The sequence below is a fragment of the Ptychodera flava genome, chromosome 14 (genome assembly GCF_041260155.1).
Source record: "Ptychodera flava strain L36383 chromosome 14, AS_Pfla_20210202, whole genome shotgun sequence".
Classification (NCBI taxonomy): Eukaryota; Metazoa; Hemichordata; class Enteropneusta; family Ptychoderidae; genus Ptychodera; species Ptychodera flava.
This window is the reverse complement of record NC_091941.1, coordinates 20,288,390-20,303,994: the sequence shown is the minus strand read 5'-3', so window position 1 is coordinate 20,303,994 and position 15,605 is coordinate 20,288,390. Positions and strand designations below refer to the sequence as shown.

The 15,605-nt window shown below is 39.3% G+C and overlaps 1 protein-coding gene across 1 annotated transcript; it reads right to left on the bottom strand.

The window, feature by feature from the left end:
- Positions 1–3,425: 3,425 nt before the first annotated feature.
- LOC139150628 (DNA mismatch repair protein Mlh3-like) lies at positions 3,426–15,224 on the bottom strand. Its single transcript, XM_070723065.1, is given in 9 exon segments — positions 3,426–3,497; positions 4,034–4,191; positions 4,538–4,640; positions 5,419–5,690; positions 6,956–7,103; positions 8,063–8,238; positions 10,882–11,106; positions 11,491–12,940; positions 12,942–15,224. Coding segments are annotated over 9 exon segments (4,749 nt in total). The 5' UTR covers positions 15,087–15,224.
- Between the last annotated feature and the right edge of the window lie 381 nt (positions 15,225–15,605).

The following is a 15,605-nucleotide window of genomic DNA, read 5'->3' as shown; positions in this document are numbered from 1 at the left end:
ACCCTGTCCCATTACCAGAATGTTTCCCCATGCAGCATATCAGTGTCCTGCAAAGGAAAATCTTCACAAGCTGGCATATGCAATCAGGTGAGATAATCAAATAACTCACTGATCTCGATGGTTGTTTAAAAATGATGCAATAATTATGGCTGTTTTGAAAATTATCACCCCCAGCAGTCACACAAACATACAACATATATTCCAGTTCTGCAACTGTGCCACATACTTGCATGCTGAGTTTGAAGGCAGCCATATCTTTGACTACCTGAGACATTCATTTAGGGGCTTATAAAGCATATTGTAACACACCTCATCCGCAGTCTGTATTCTAATTCGCCAATTGATAGTCACGTGGGATACGTTCTTTTTGTGCTGATCCACGTAAACGACGTCATCAGGCATCATTCGTTTGAACTGTTGCCTGCCAGGCATCAGTTCTGAAAATGATGCCCGCTGACGTCAAAAACATATTTGACGCGAAGGTGAATTGAACGTTTTGCAGAAGTATTGCGGTCTTTTTAGGAAAAACTTTTTCTTACTGAACCACTCCAACATCTTACATCATAGACCTACATGCGACAAGTTTTGTGTATAGTACGTTCTAATGCATGGCTACGGATGAGGTGTGTTACAAAAAACATATTGACTGGCTATGAGGGCACAGCATACGTCTTTAACCCCTCGGGCCTGTCAGTCACCCCCAAAAACAGACTGTTTCCCTCGGCCTACGGCCTCGGGAAACAGTCTGTTTTTGGGGTGACTCACAGTCCCTCGGGTACAGACGTATGCTGTTGCCCTCATAGCCAGTCAATATGTGTATACTGTTAGTGCCTGCTTTCTGACAGAAGAGACAAAGAAAGCTTTGACAATCTCAAGTATCCGCAGAAACATGAGCTCATGATTAAAAATTGTCACAAACCATGCCCTTTTAGCTCAAAGGATAGTGAGGTCATATTTGATGCTTATCATATCATTCATCTACATAACCCTTTGAGTGCCAAAGTCAATTTTTGTCACCTTCATAAAATATAACCCAGACAATTTTTTTCAAGTTCAAACATTTTTTCAGATTTTCCCCAAAAATTTTGTATTTTTCAGATTTTCCAAAAACTTTGTGTGCACTCTGTAGGCTGTGAAAAGTGTTGAAAAATTCATAAAATAGGTAAAATGCTGCACTTACATTTTGGTGGGAAAAAATAACAGTACTCAGAGGGATTCTTGATGATACAACTCAAATAGAGAGTACTTCATCTTGACATATAAGGTTGGAAAACCAGGAACTTTGTAAATTCGCAGATGTTAAGTTCTATAATTCCACACTATAAACTGAATGACAATTTTGGAATTCAATATCCTGGGATTCCAGCTGAATCAGGCTGAGGACCATATAGTTTATATTTTTGAATTATCTGTCATTACAAAATATTTCAACATGTTCTCTCCATGTGGTTGAAAGAAAGTGTGGTTTCCAGGTATGCAATGGAGCATGTGTTCACTCAGTGTCCTAAAGAGGGCGCTTTTCACAGAAGGGTTCACTGTTGTTGTACAGCACGGTCCCTCCGTAAAAATGGAGGGACCGTGTGTACAGAGAGCTAGTTCCCTGTGCTATATTCCCATAACTTGTAGCAAGCTTTCTGTTCAAGCTTTCTGATGTACATGATTAGAGGTGTACAGCAAATGGCGACGTCTACTTATCACTAGACTCGTAAACTATTGATAGTACGGTACAAAGAAAACCAAGCATCTGACAGAGTCATAGACAGATGACATTTTATTTTTGAAATTTATCATTATAAGTGTACCATTTGTCAATTAACAGCTGCAAATTCATTTGAAAATCAGTAAATGACCTGCTTCTTATACAATATCTGTGAAGAAACTGATATTCCAGAGGTAGTTTCTATTCTGAACTTATTGCATGTCAATGAATCTTTGAACTGCACAACATGAAAAGAATAACATTATCACACTGAGTGAAATTCTGCCGTACTAGATAATATTCCACTTCATGTCGACAAATTTCTTGAAAAATACAGGAAAATTGTTAGAGATGTGATAAATCAAGTCAATTTTCTCTTTTGACAGGAAAAAGACGGGCAATTGAGACAGGAACACTGATTTATTACATCATCATGTTTTCTTTCAAATAGTTACCTTTCAATGTAGTTCAGGTCCATAGGTATGGAATGCGCAACCTTGTCAGATGAGTGCCCAGATGTTCAGTACCCCATCTCTTACTGCTGTCTCTTTAACATTCCATTTCAAAACAAAATACAACAACTCCAACAAAGACATCTGGACGGATCGATGGATATGATACTTAATTCATCTGAATGACTCGCAATATTGAAAATTTTCCATCTGATGAGTAATCAAAGTGAAATCAACAGGAATGGTCCACCTGAGTAAATCTACGCAAGCTGCGTGTAGAAAGCTGTTTTTGATATAGCTTGCGCATGAGAAAAGTACATTTCTTCTTTATTAGGGTTTGAGAGGATACACAGACCAATGACCGTGATATCTTTCAAGCTAAATTGCTGATTTATAATAAAACTGTCATGAAATGGATATACATACCATGTACCAGTTCCTCTCTGATTCTTGACTATTCAAACAATAAACTCTGTCATAAATAGCTCATCTGAGAGTTGCAATCGCTTTCTTGTAAATTTTTTTTTCAAATGTTAACAGGTTGTAAAATTTACCTCCTTGTCAGGGTTCCTTTCTACCGTGTGGGTTTGTTGTGTCTAAGCTGACCTGTAATGTACTATAGGTGTTTCTCTGTCTGCTTAAAGGGCAGAGTTGTAACTTTTGATAATATTTTCGCTATCTTTGATTTTTGTGTCAATTGCAAGTTCTTGTTCTATTCTCACCAGCATGTTGAAACACCTACATGTACCATTTAATGAGCATGTCACTGTTTAGCTTGTCAATGCAGTGTCTACATGTAGAATCCACTTCTTTTGTTCACATTTGGATTCTAGTCTGGACCAGAATTCACTTGTCAACAATATTAATACCATTTACATATGTACAGACTGAGTTGACAAGCTGAATACTGTGCACCTCGACATACTTTAGGCAGTAGAACAAGAAACTACAGAAGGCATTTATAAACAAAAAAATATTGAAAAACATCAATGTGAAATGTTTTCCTTTGCCTGGAAATACAAGTTTGGCAAATTAAAATTCTCTTCAAATCTTGATTTCATTTCATACATAGATACAGGCAAGCCTGCTACCCTGGCTTTTGTGTAACAGTGAAGTCTTTGAGATGAAATCTTCTAGAGACTTTGCCTCAAATGCAGCGAAAATTTTAACATTGCACACACATTCCCCACAAATATGGGATTACTGCCAATAAATAGACTTCTGCCTCAAATGGACGGTTTCAGAGATGTAAAATTAATGTCTTCTAAACAAATTTATAGTTCCACTTCTTGGTCTTTGTCTTCCATCAACTGCTTGAGCTTCCACAGTCTCAGCTTTCCAGATCCCTACAAAACAGAGTTATTGGAAACACTCAGTCTACAATCTCATATAACATGCAGTGATGTTATTGGCTCAGAGCCAGATTGACATAACTCATTTCACTGTCACAAATAAGTGTTTTTGGTACGTTTAATCACTGTCTTAAAATGCATCATGCAAAAATGGAACATATCATTCAAAAATATTAACAACAGTTTCTGAGAAACTATGGAGACACTTGGTGAATTTCAGACGTATCCATGTACCAATAATAAGGCTTCCTGGATGCCTTTAGCTACATGTATGTACTCTATCCCAACCCTGACCCAAATGACCCCCTAGGTTACCGGTACTATAATAATAATAATAATAATATTTTATTGCTTGCTTGTAAATGTAGGATTTACATCACATTTGTGGCAATAAAAGTGTGATACAAAATAAGTACTATTGATTACTGTGAAATGCTGTCTGCATCTTCTAATCGTCACTTGTGCCTACAGCCTTTGCACCATTATAATGGCAGGGATTCAGTTACATACACCATGAAATTTGTACAAACCTTTGTTTGTAACTGTTTTTCTAGCAGCTTGAGATCAATGATAGGTAGCAGAGAGGGCCTGCCATGGGCACACTGGAAAGGTAGGTTGCAACCAGACAGGTAGCTGATTAGTGACACACACTCAAGGCGTTCAAGGTGATCACCAAACTTGATGGCACCTACAGGAATAAATGTCAAATTTTCAGTGTATGTGCCACGACTTGAATGTGGGTGTATGTGTAATGGCTAACAACATGCAAAACAACTACATTTACATCAGGAAGGCTGGCAACAATTCACGGCAGGGCTAACAAACTCTGTATATTCATAATGGTAAACAACATGCAAAAGATGAAGAAAAGTCAGGCATTCGTTTGTTATTTTGATGTGAGGTATCCTGCCTAATCTTCTCTTATCTGATGAATTACTACCCTGCTGGACCTTTGAGGCAAGAACCTTTGCCCGATACTTGCTTCAACAGTTTATGTCCTTATTAATGAAATTACACTGCCCTGTCAAACTTACCGTGGCATGCCTGTGAATTGAGTACTTTAGTCAGTGTCCTTGGTAGGACAGCTGATGCCCCTGATGTCTGCTGTAGCAGATCAATGTGTTCTTTCAATAAAGTCTGCATTGCACAAAAGAAGAAGAAAAAAGATTGTTAGGGATGCTGGCCAGTAAACCAAGGTAATAGAGAAAGGGTCAGTGATACCATTAAACTTTGGAAAATTTCTCTCACATAAATAACACAATTCTTCTAGTCGCTGACAAGTGCTGTATTTACAGTTTGTGTGCACAAAAATGTCAAAAGATGTCAATTAGTAAAACAAATCAAAGCTGTCATTAGTTTCTTATTGTGTTGACAAGGCACATGTTGAATGCTTCTGATATGCTTTAGGCAGTACAGCAAGTACTCTAAATGATTTCCAGGAAAAAAATAGGTTAAAGATTACAGAATCTCTAACTCAGATGTGTGGGCTGTTTTCAGTTAATGCCACCACTCCCGCACATTTGCAGGATTTCCCCATTTTCTTACCTCATTTGCATATTTTTGACACTGACATGTTCATTTGAACAAAGTCACATTCAACCCCTGGATCTACTTGTACACCAAATACTGTGATGGTAGGTGCGGGTTTGGGAGCTTTTGCATGTGACGGACATACATCCGCACATACATACATACATACATACAGACGCCACTGACTCACCATATAAGCTCTTTTTGGTATTTATATAGATACCAAATATGAGCTAAAAATTGCCTTACAAGAATCTAGTTTCAGTTGCTGTCATTTTTAACATTTTTGGAGCATTTTATTGAAGTATCTCGTCAAGAATTACATCCAGGAAGAGAACTGATTCAGTCCTGGAGAGGCATACAAAAGACTTAAAACTGTTGTTACCTCAATGATTGAAATAGCCACAGGTTGCCTGCCCCTCTTGATGTGGTTGGCTTCCTTCTCCATCAAGCATGCAGGCAGTGTGCTGATTTCAATGTCCGTGTCCCCAGTGACATTGAATTTCACCCCTAGTCTCTCTATGTCTGACCGGAATGCCTGGAGTAGTCTAACCTCTGCTGCCGACAGCGAGATGTTGACAGGGGGTGTCACAATGGATGACTTGATCTGAGGTTTCGTGCCGTCAGCTTCGTTGTCATCACCCTTTTCGTAGGTATCTAATTGGACGAATCACACAGTAGCATTCAGTCCTACTTGTAATTTTGCCTCATTTTCACCTGTTCCCATTACACACTATAAGAATAAAGTCATCAATCTAAACGTTAATTTTCAATTTGAACCATATCACAAACTGGCCTCACATGAAAACTCTTGTTCAATTTTTGTGGTTTAAGGTAATATGCACCTCAAAAGTGAAAGACTTAAAACTTTTGCTCAAACTTTCCTAAATGAATCTTTCAGCCATTCTCTAACCAAAGCAAGAATAAAAATCAGCGGTAACCGTGCAAATTTTGGTACTAGAGAGAAAGATTACCTAAGATTTACTGATATTTGAAATTCAAAATGGCCGCCATCCCTGTGTTAAGGTAGCTACATACCTTTTAGACACTTTCAGATTTTTATTTTTTTCTCAATTGAACACGTCCCAAACCCCAATAAAGTATACATTTTCTGAAAGCCCTGATATAGAGCTATCCGACCAAGCACAGTACACGGTCATTATTTGCATAGGAGTCACGTGACAAGCATTTTGCTGAACCTTCCAAAACCGGTTTTTCCCGCCCTATGCAAACACGCTGCAAGATTTCCGGTTGGAATTTCTTCATTGACAAGCCTTGACAATATCCTTCAAAACCGTGTCTGGGATTTTCTTTACATGCCTTTGTTTTTTTTTAATGCGCTCTTAAAGGTGTTAGATGAAGGTGCTTTTCAAGGAATTTTAATTATCACGCCATATAATTTGAATGGAGCCTTTGGGAAAAAATCGCAGACATGGTTTTGAAGGATATTGTCAAGGCTTGTCAATAAAGAAATTCCAACCGGAAATCTTGCAGCGTGTTTGCATAAGGCGGGAAAAACCGTTTTCGGAAGCTTCAGCAAAACACTTGTCACGTGACTCATATGCAAATAATGACCGTGTACTGTGCTTGGTCGGATAGCTCTATATCAGGGCTTTCAGAAAATGTATACTTTATTGGGGTTTGGGATGTGTTCAATTGAGAAAAAATAAAAATCTGAAAGTGTCTAAAAGGTATTTAGCTACCTTAACTCTATGAGGAAAATAACATTTTTGATTTTCAAAAAACTAAGATGTTGAAAAATTTTCTTTCATCAAGAGCTTTAAAATGAACCCTCACAAGTGGTAGGTCAGAAGAGACTTGATAAAATTTGAAAGCCCAAATTTCTGTCCCCGAGGCGCGTTCTACCTTAATGTTTGACAGAAACTGCTACCATAAGAATGACATATTAGGACATTTCTCACCCTTTGTGAGCTGTTCCAGTCTGATTCTCTCATGAGCTGCATGTTGGTCTATCAGCACAAGGAGGTTCGGAGATGTACTTTGTTGATGGCTTTCATCCTGAGTGTTCACCAGACATGCCACAAACTTGTCATCCACTTGTCCCACAACCTAGTTGGTAAAATGTGAATAACGTAAAGGTTGTACATACAAATCCACAATAATTATAATACCAAAAGCTTACGTTGCAATCACAAAATTTAGACTACGATAATCGGACATGTAAAAAATAGCACAGAATATTTTCACAACTTCTGCTTGGATATCTACACATACATTTTCGCATTGCATCGCTATTACTAGAATAACACGGCAAATATCTCTACATGATTCATATCTGGTGAACCATCATTATACCCCATACACCCAGATAATCCAATAATACGAAATGACATAGATACCACAGGTACAACTGTGTTGATGTTCAGAGGGATTCAGCTGGACATTGATTGAAGTACAAGACATCAAGCAGAGCAAATCTGTATATTGTACTGGGTAATAGTCAAAAAATATTTCCCAGAGCTTGGTTGCAGTATTAAAGCAGATTTTGAAGGTTTAAGAAAAGAAGCTGCACATTTTTACTGGATGCTTTAGGCACTTTTGTGACATGTGCCAAACCAATGTGAACATCTTTTTTTGCCAAGAGTGAAGTATAGTGGGCCCATGCTATGCTAAAATACAATTCAACACTATTTTAGGGGGTTATACATATATTTAATCACCACTGCTGATTTATATTTCAAGGAGGTTATGGCCAAGCGTTATTTAGAAGTGTCGTGTTTATTTGTTCCAATTGGACAACCTGCTCCGATTCAGACTGTGGAAATATTCAATTTTTGCAAAGCTGGAAAACATTGGGTTCAGTTGAAGCAATCTAATTTTATCCGCAGGTTTGGTTGTTGAGATTTTCACAGCAATACATGAAAGATGTCCAATTCACCATGGAAACCATGGTTTTAAAAATCCATCTTTTAACTGCATTAATCCTAATGTTTTCCACTGGCTCGCTGGACGGTGAAAAATGGAGGTAACAGGCATAAAGCAATGACAAAATACAAAGCGATACCTACCTGGATTGTATCGAACATGTCTTTCGTGAACTTGTACTGGTTTATGGTGCCACGTATTTTGACATCACTTCTGTTTGAGGGTAGACTTGTAGTGTTGGTATCTGTGATATACTTTTCAGGAACACTAAAGACTGGATTTTCCCAAGCATTGAACATCTCTTCCACTTTGCTGCTTTCTGAGAAAAAAATACCCATATCACCTTTAATACCTAAGAATCTGGTGAACTTCACAAAACGTATGAATATGAGAAGAGGATGTGAAAATATTCTACCCTGTTTTTGAATTTAAAAATATCTGCAGAATCAGACCAAATGTGTTATTCATTACAGACAAAGCACTTGTAATCCAAATGCCACAACACAGTGCAATTGCAAACCCAGTTACGGAGCTTGTCAAAATCAAAAGGCCCGTCATCATGTGTCATCCTGCGTGAAAATGCAAGGTACTGCAAGGCGATGATACCGGACGTAGAATATTCATGATATGCACAAATATTCATGAGTTGACGCCACTCGGCTAAGCTAATTTGAATTTGGGGACCATTGATATCCACCCCACTATGATGATGACTGATATTGCTCCAACAACCAAAATTAAAGTTCAACAATATTATAAACCCAAAATTGCCAAAACCTTGCCAAACATGAATTCCAGAGCAGCACTAGTAATTTTACATCACTTCATACATTATCTGACAAACTTCAAATTGTCAAAAATACCGTCAATGACGCTGTACCTTCTCTAATGTGTGGCCAGGTCAGGTAATTGGTTGTTGGCATGGAGTTGTTGGTAAATAGTTGATGATGTAGGGGCATGAGGTGGGATATGGACCCAAAGAACCCAAAAGATGATTAAATACATCAATCAAAAAAATTCTAAGCTACAGTATAAACTGCCTAAAGATAGTTCAATGTGGGAAAAAGTTAAATAATTCAGAAATAAGAATTCACAGTCCAAAATAGTAATGACGCACTTCCTTACTGACCTGAGTGCACGTGAAATACACAACCTGGCATCTGTAAATTAAATGTATACCAAGTGATCATTGTAAGTCACTTTTAACTGTTTTTAATGGATTTTCCAAAGAGTCCTGTGGAAATGATGAAAAACGCTTATCTGGTCTTGTGTTTGTATAACCTCATGGCTGATAATTGTCATAGTATTGAAAAAAATTGAAAGTGAAGAAATTACTGTTTTTAATAGGCATATTTTCCTTGAAATACATGACCGTGTAAAGAATATATGCTAAAAGTGTTTAAGAGTAAATTTCTTTTTAAAAAATAATTTAATCTGTGACCAAAGGATTTTTCTTCTTTGAGTTTACAAATTCAAACATTGCAATTTGTTCAATCATCTTGTGCAGTGCAAAATTTATAAAATGACTGAAAACAAAAAAAATTTGCAGAATTACAGTCTTTGTGATGTAAAATTATGGGTTGACATCACGATAACTGTTATCTGTTTGAAGTACTAATATACTATAATTTAAAAAAGAAAAGTTCATGCAGAAACGGTAAAATATATTGTCAGCAATGTAGTGTTAATTTTTACTTTACATCAAAATATGCCTTTGCTGGATACCAAATATATAGGGCGAAATATTAAAATCAGCCATGTTCAGCAAAACCCACACAACAGCATTGATCCTTTTCTAATTTCATTTGATTTGCTCATGTTATCCTTGTATGACAGTCAGTACAATATGGAACTTGAACACAACACAGTGAATAAGTATGCTGTAAATGAAATGGTGTGGCTGCATCCACATGCAGCAATAGGAGTGCCTTTGTCTCTCACCCCTCATTTCCAACCTGTCCCATCCCTGAATAAATAGTTTGGTCTTATATTTATAATGTTGATAATTTCTGTATTTGTTAAAATGTGCGCATCTCAAAAACTTTTGATCATAACATTTTCATTGTTTTTTATAGCTGACCAGTCAGTTAACCTGTTTATTTTGAATATTTGCGCATTTTTCCGCAGTATTTGACATTTTCTGAATACCTTCTTATTCAATTTGTCATTTTCTAAAAGTTTAAATGCTCCATTGTGTGGTCAAGCTTTCCACAAGCATCAAATGTGGTACTTCATATAGGAGGATCTGCCTCTAGAGGGCGGGCATCATGAACAGTGTTTGTTGGTTAATTCCTCCATGTAAACTTCTGATTGTACATGGCCGACGTCCGATTTTCCTGTCTAAAACTTTCACTCATTTTCGTTCATATGACTCTGAAACTCCAGGAAACGATTGGGAAGAAAGGGTTATCTTGAAATATTGAGGTACTCGCCGATATTTTGCAAAATTAAATGAGAAAAAATGCAAGGAAAATGCCGACAGGCTTACACAATGACAGTTTTCAGACTCGCGGAGGCATATGATCATCTCTGCAGATTATGCAACAGGCCCATATCACGTGAGGCCATGAGGGGATATCCACGCAACTCAGTACCAAACACTAGCGCTCACAGAGTGAGCAAACACAAAGTGAGTACCCCTAACGTCAGCTCAGTAGTCTGTAATAGATTGTAGTCAACTAAGAAACCTTGGAGAAAGGCTTAACACTGTGGCTATGCCGCTAAGTCCCTTTTGATTTTTGTCATAGCTCAAAATCGTTCTCCCACACCTCAACCTGAGCCATGAACACCCCCACCAGTTTATGATATGACCCATCACAATGGCATGACGTCAACGGATCTTGACAGACGGAAGTCTTGACAGACGGAAGTACTTGACAGCAGCATACTGGTTTTCAACTCTAATACCTTCTCTGTCTATAAATAGACACGAGAAGGTCAAAAAACCCTTGCACCCATTCACCTTCTGCTTGACACCTTGTCTCATTTCTCCATTTGGACGTCACATCCTCATTCTGTCCTTCCATGTATTCATCCCACATCTGACCTATGCCAGTCTCCTCTGTGGCAGCACTGCTTTCATGCGGGACATCATTCTCTGCTGATGTCATCAGCCGTTTCTTCCTGTCTTTGGGCAGGAGTGGTGTTGCATTATGGGATAGATGTGGATGCACTCCATGATTCCCATCTGAATTAAAAGTAAATTTCATGCATCTTAGTATTCACTGAAAGGTGTTTCTCTTTAAGGTTTACTTCCAAAAACATGCCTTGCTGTAAGTGTTAAGCTATGGAAAGATATTTTTTTTTTCTTAAACAAACTACAAGCTATTATTTAGAAGGTATATGTTTCAAATTAAAGCTGTGATATTTGTCAAGGTCTTTACGTAGAATAAATGTATACCATGGCAAGGAAAAGGCAGACTTCACATCATTTGAAAAATAATTGCATGGAAAAAAGTAATTTGAGTACTGGTGAAAGGCTTGTTCGTTCAGTGTTAAGCTGCTTCAAAGCATTCTATCATTAACTAATGGTTGTAGTATTGTATTTTTACTCCCAACCATATATGCTTACCTGATGTATTCATAGAGGTAAAGATGGAACTGCTGACACCAGTGATGTGCTGATTTTGCTTGGCTTCTGGTGGTTGCAATTCTGCCCTCGGTGGTGGTACTAGTCTGGTCTCTCCTGTAGTCACATCAATGTACAGTCTCTTGCCGATACTGACGTCAAACCTAGAAATCCACTTGCTGCTAAGATTTTGGGATTTGACATCCTCATCAATTTCTGTCTGATCTTTCATCTTGTTTGCCTCCTCGGGTTGAACAATGCTGTGTGTTTCTAGGGTGTAATTTTCATGAACACTGTCAATATTCATATTCTCTGTTGCAGTGGTGTCTTTTGCTAAGGCTATCGCATCACTGTGATTCGGCTTAACAACATCAAGGACTTCATTTTCCATAGAGACATCACTTGTAGATTCTTCATGTGAGCATTTAGTGATGGCTGTCTTAACTAAAAGTGCACCCCCATCATCATGACTTGAGACAGCTTTTGATTCAGGCACATTCTCTATGCTAGTGTTTTCTTTCTCATTGTCAACACATTCACCGGCAGTAGTCTTCTCAAGTACAGCCTCACACCTATACTGTCTGTAAGACTTAAAACTGTTCTCACTTGTGCTACAAAATTTCTTGTGAACACTGTGCTGCGGCGATTCAGCTCCCTTCCTTTTAGGTGCTGTGCTTTGCTCCTTCTTGCATGACTTGTTGTCTTCCTCGTATTCTTTGACAGACATCCGAGACACAACGGGTTCACCTGCACTTATCTCAATGGTTCTCTTATTAGCTTCCTGATAACATATCTCTTCCGCATTCTCATGGGTCCTCTCACTATCTTGTACAGCAAGGCATGCATCGTTGATGGCGTCTACAAAGCTATCAGCTGTAGCAAATGTTTTCCCTGTTGACTCTTCAGAGACATTGCGGTTGGCGGATGAAGGAGGTATATGTTTCGTACTTGTAAATGACTTGACTTGGAAACTTGCATTGCTTAGCATTCTCTGACTCAATTTTCCGAGATTTGGCTTGCTGACCTGAGATTTTTTGACAGTAGACAAGCTTTGGATGTCTGGCAATGGCCTGTCTTTGCTTGTGCCCAGCTCACTGCCACGGTTTACTTCATGCTTGGTGTCACTTTCTCTAGATTCGTAAACACTATCGACTTTAAGCTCACTCGCATTTATACTGCCCAGTTTACGAATTCTTAAACAAGTAGCCATCTGATGGATACTGTCTGCAGTACTGCTTTGACTCACATTGTGAGAGATGCCACGATCATGATTCGAACCTGTCCCAGAACTTCTTTCTCCTTCTTTGCATTGTCTTTTCTCTGTTTCATCATGTTTTGGCAAAGTTTTCTCTACGTGACTTTCAATCCCAAGCGGCATGGACCTGGCATTGGGGAACTTTGACCTCATGCCGAGATCGTAGGATGTTGAGAGCACGATTGGCCTTTTATCAGAAAAGTGATTCTGCTGGTTCAGCTAAATTATGTACACACACTTTATTTGATGAAGTGGAGTTACTGCTTCCAAAATTACAACTTTTGATCTCTTCTTTTGTGCTTGCTCGCTCGTTTACGTCAGAATGAGTCACACTTCTTCTAAACTTCTGAAGTGTACTGGTGTAGCTCTTGAGTCTTATTTGACCAACGTTTCGTAGCCTTTCTGTGGTGGTACACTGCTGCACCTCTTTCAGCTTGTCATATAGCACCTTCATGCTGGAGCTGCCAATCTTTCTGTGAGTACTAGGCATTCCAGAAATTGTCACTGGCTGTGTGACTTCATTCCCAGTGCTTGTTTTCTGCACTAGTGCATATGCCTTCTTGGTCAATGCTGAATTCCGGGCACACTTTTCAGCCACTGAAAGGTGTTCCCTGGACGCTGACCTTTCACTTATCATTCCTAACTCATCACCACACTCTTTTTCCATCTCGGCTTCCTGGTCAGTACAAGCTCCTGTGCCAGAAGCCTTGGACAGTTTTACACATCTACCGCTTGAAGCTAATGTTCTTCGGTCCATTTCCTTGTCTTCAGAATCATCCTCATTGAATTCAACCTCCACTGCATTACTGTCTCCCGTCAGATCCGTAGATTCATCCAGCTGTGAATCCAAATGCTTGTCTTTCCTTGTTTCACTTTCCTCAGAGCCTGGCGCATTGTGTTCTCTGTAATTATCTGGGATGACACTGACATGCTCCCCACTTTGGCCTAGACCAAACGCATCAACATCTTCCTTTCCACTATCGTCAGTTTTACTGATCTGGTGATATCTCTTTGCTGGTAATGACTGCAGTGTGTTACCATAGTTTGCTGTTGAAATCCTGTCACCATACTTTTCTGTGGCTGGACGGTCTCTGGCAAACATGCTGAAGTTGTATTTGGGTGTCCCCTTGACTTGTGATAAGTCTTCCTCCTCCTCATCGCTGACTCGCTGCTCTTTTGTGAGGTTGAGGGTACATTCTTCATCACTTAGGAGAGCCTCGATTTCTGTCAAATCCTTGGGCATATCTGCTTTCATGGTCAGGTTTTCCCTCTGCAGGAACGTGAGAATCATATTCTCCATGCACTGCAGGATGCTCTCCCAGTCTCTGAATTCCACAAGAGTCTTTGCTGGTTCGAGACAGATGTCGTACTCTGATCTTGCACACTTTATATCAAAGACATACATGGCGTGCAATTCAGTATTTCTCGGAGACCCGATCAACTCACCATCTTGTTCCTTTGATTGTGAAGTGGTATGTGAAATGCAGGCTTTACTTTTCACGATGATGGACTTTGACAGCAGTAGATTTGCCAGTTTATGCAACTTTGTTTTCAAAACAAGTCTACCATTGATGTAAATGAATTGTATACTTTTGTTTGTGTGTCCCTCGGTACCAATGTGGCCCTCGATTTTGAACTGGTTGTGAAAGTAAGTGGCTTCTTTCATGCATTTTGCTTTGTTTACACCAAATATTTGACCAAAGGTGCTGAGAACGTTATTCGTTTTATGCGTTTGCAATACTTTGACCCCAGTGTAGTCATTTCTCAGGGTGAAAGAAATTGAATTGTGTGAGAGGGCGATACTTTCAACACGCTGTAGAGCCCTCTCAAATTCTAGTGACGGTTGCATGGACTTCCGTCGCACAGGAAAGTTGTGGAAGAAGTCATGTACAGTAATTGTTGTGCCGACACTTGGCCTCAGCTGTTTGGCTTCAAAAACTTCAAGAGGTTTCCCATTTTTGAAGAGTTTACAGAACGTTTTGCTGCTAAATTTCGGCCTTGAAATAATTTCGAAAACTCCCGTCACATCTCTGATACTTGCTAGTGCCTCCCCACGAAATCCATAATGCTGTAAGTCCTCTAAGTCTGCAACACTGCGGCATTTGCTCGTCGCATATCTGTCTCCTATGAATTGCATCTGTTCCTTGTTTATTCCACTGCCATTATCGATCACTTGTAATTGATAATTCGGCGCATCGACTCTGGCTGCTACGCATGTCGCGCCAGCATCGCAACTGTTAAGAACAAGTTCTTCGACACACTGAGCCAGACTGGTGATAGCCACTCCAGATCTCAGTCGTGATCGGACCTCGTCCGACAACGGCTTGATGTCAGCAAAATTCATAAGTTACGAGGGTTTGGACAACTCAATATTTCGATAGTAATTGTAATGCATTTCTTATTTGACTCAACTAACAATTCTTCATCATAGCCAAATGCAACCTGAAAATTGTGTTGTTGAACATTGGCATGGCGACATCTTTACTTGGCGACATTCGACATCTATCCAACGGTCCAAGCCGAAACTTTGAACGGGCAGTGACCAACGTGCGCTGTAGATGTACGATGTCATTATTCCTGACAAATACGTTTGATTTCCACAATTGTTTTTCATATATGGTTACCTGCTCGGTTCTTGGAATACCATACTATGAGTCCGAGACAAAACATAGCATCTTACTTCGCGCGAGCAGCCATCTTGGGAAATATTCGGTGACGAACTGCGAGGGCGCACTGTACTTTGAACCGGATTGACCCCATTGACCCCAACGTATTATTGACCCAAGGTCGGACTGGTTGACACGCCGGTGAAAGTGACGTCATTTGCTGCCACACATGTGCAGTATGTGGCAGACTGTCAAAT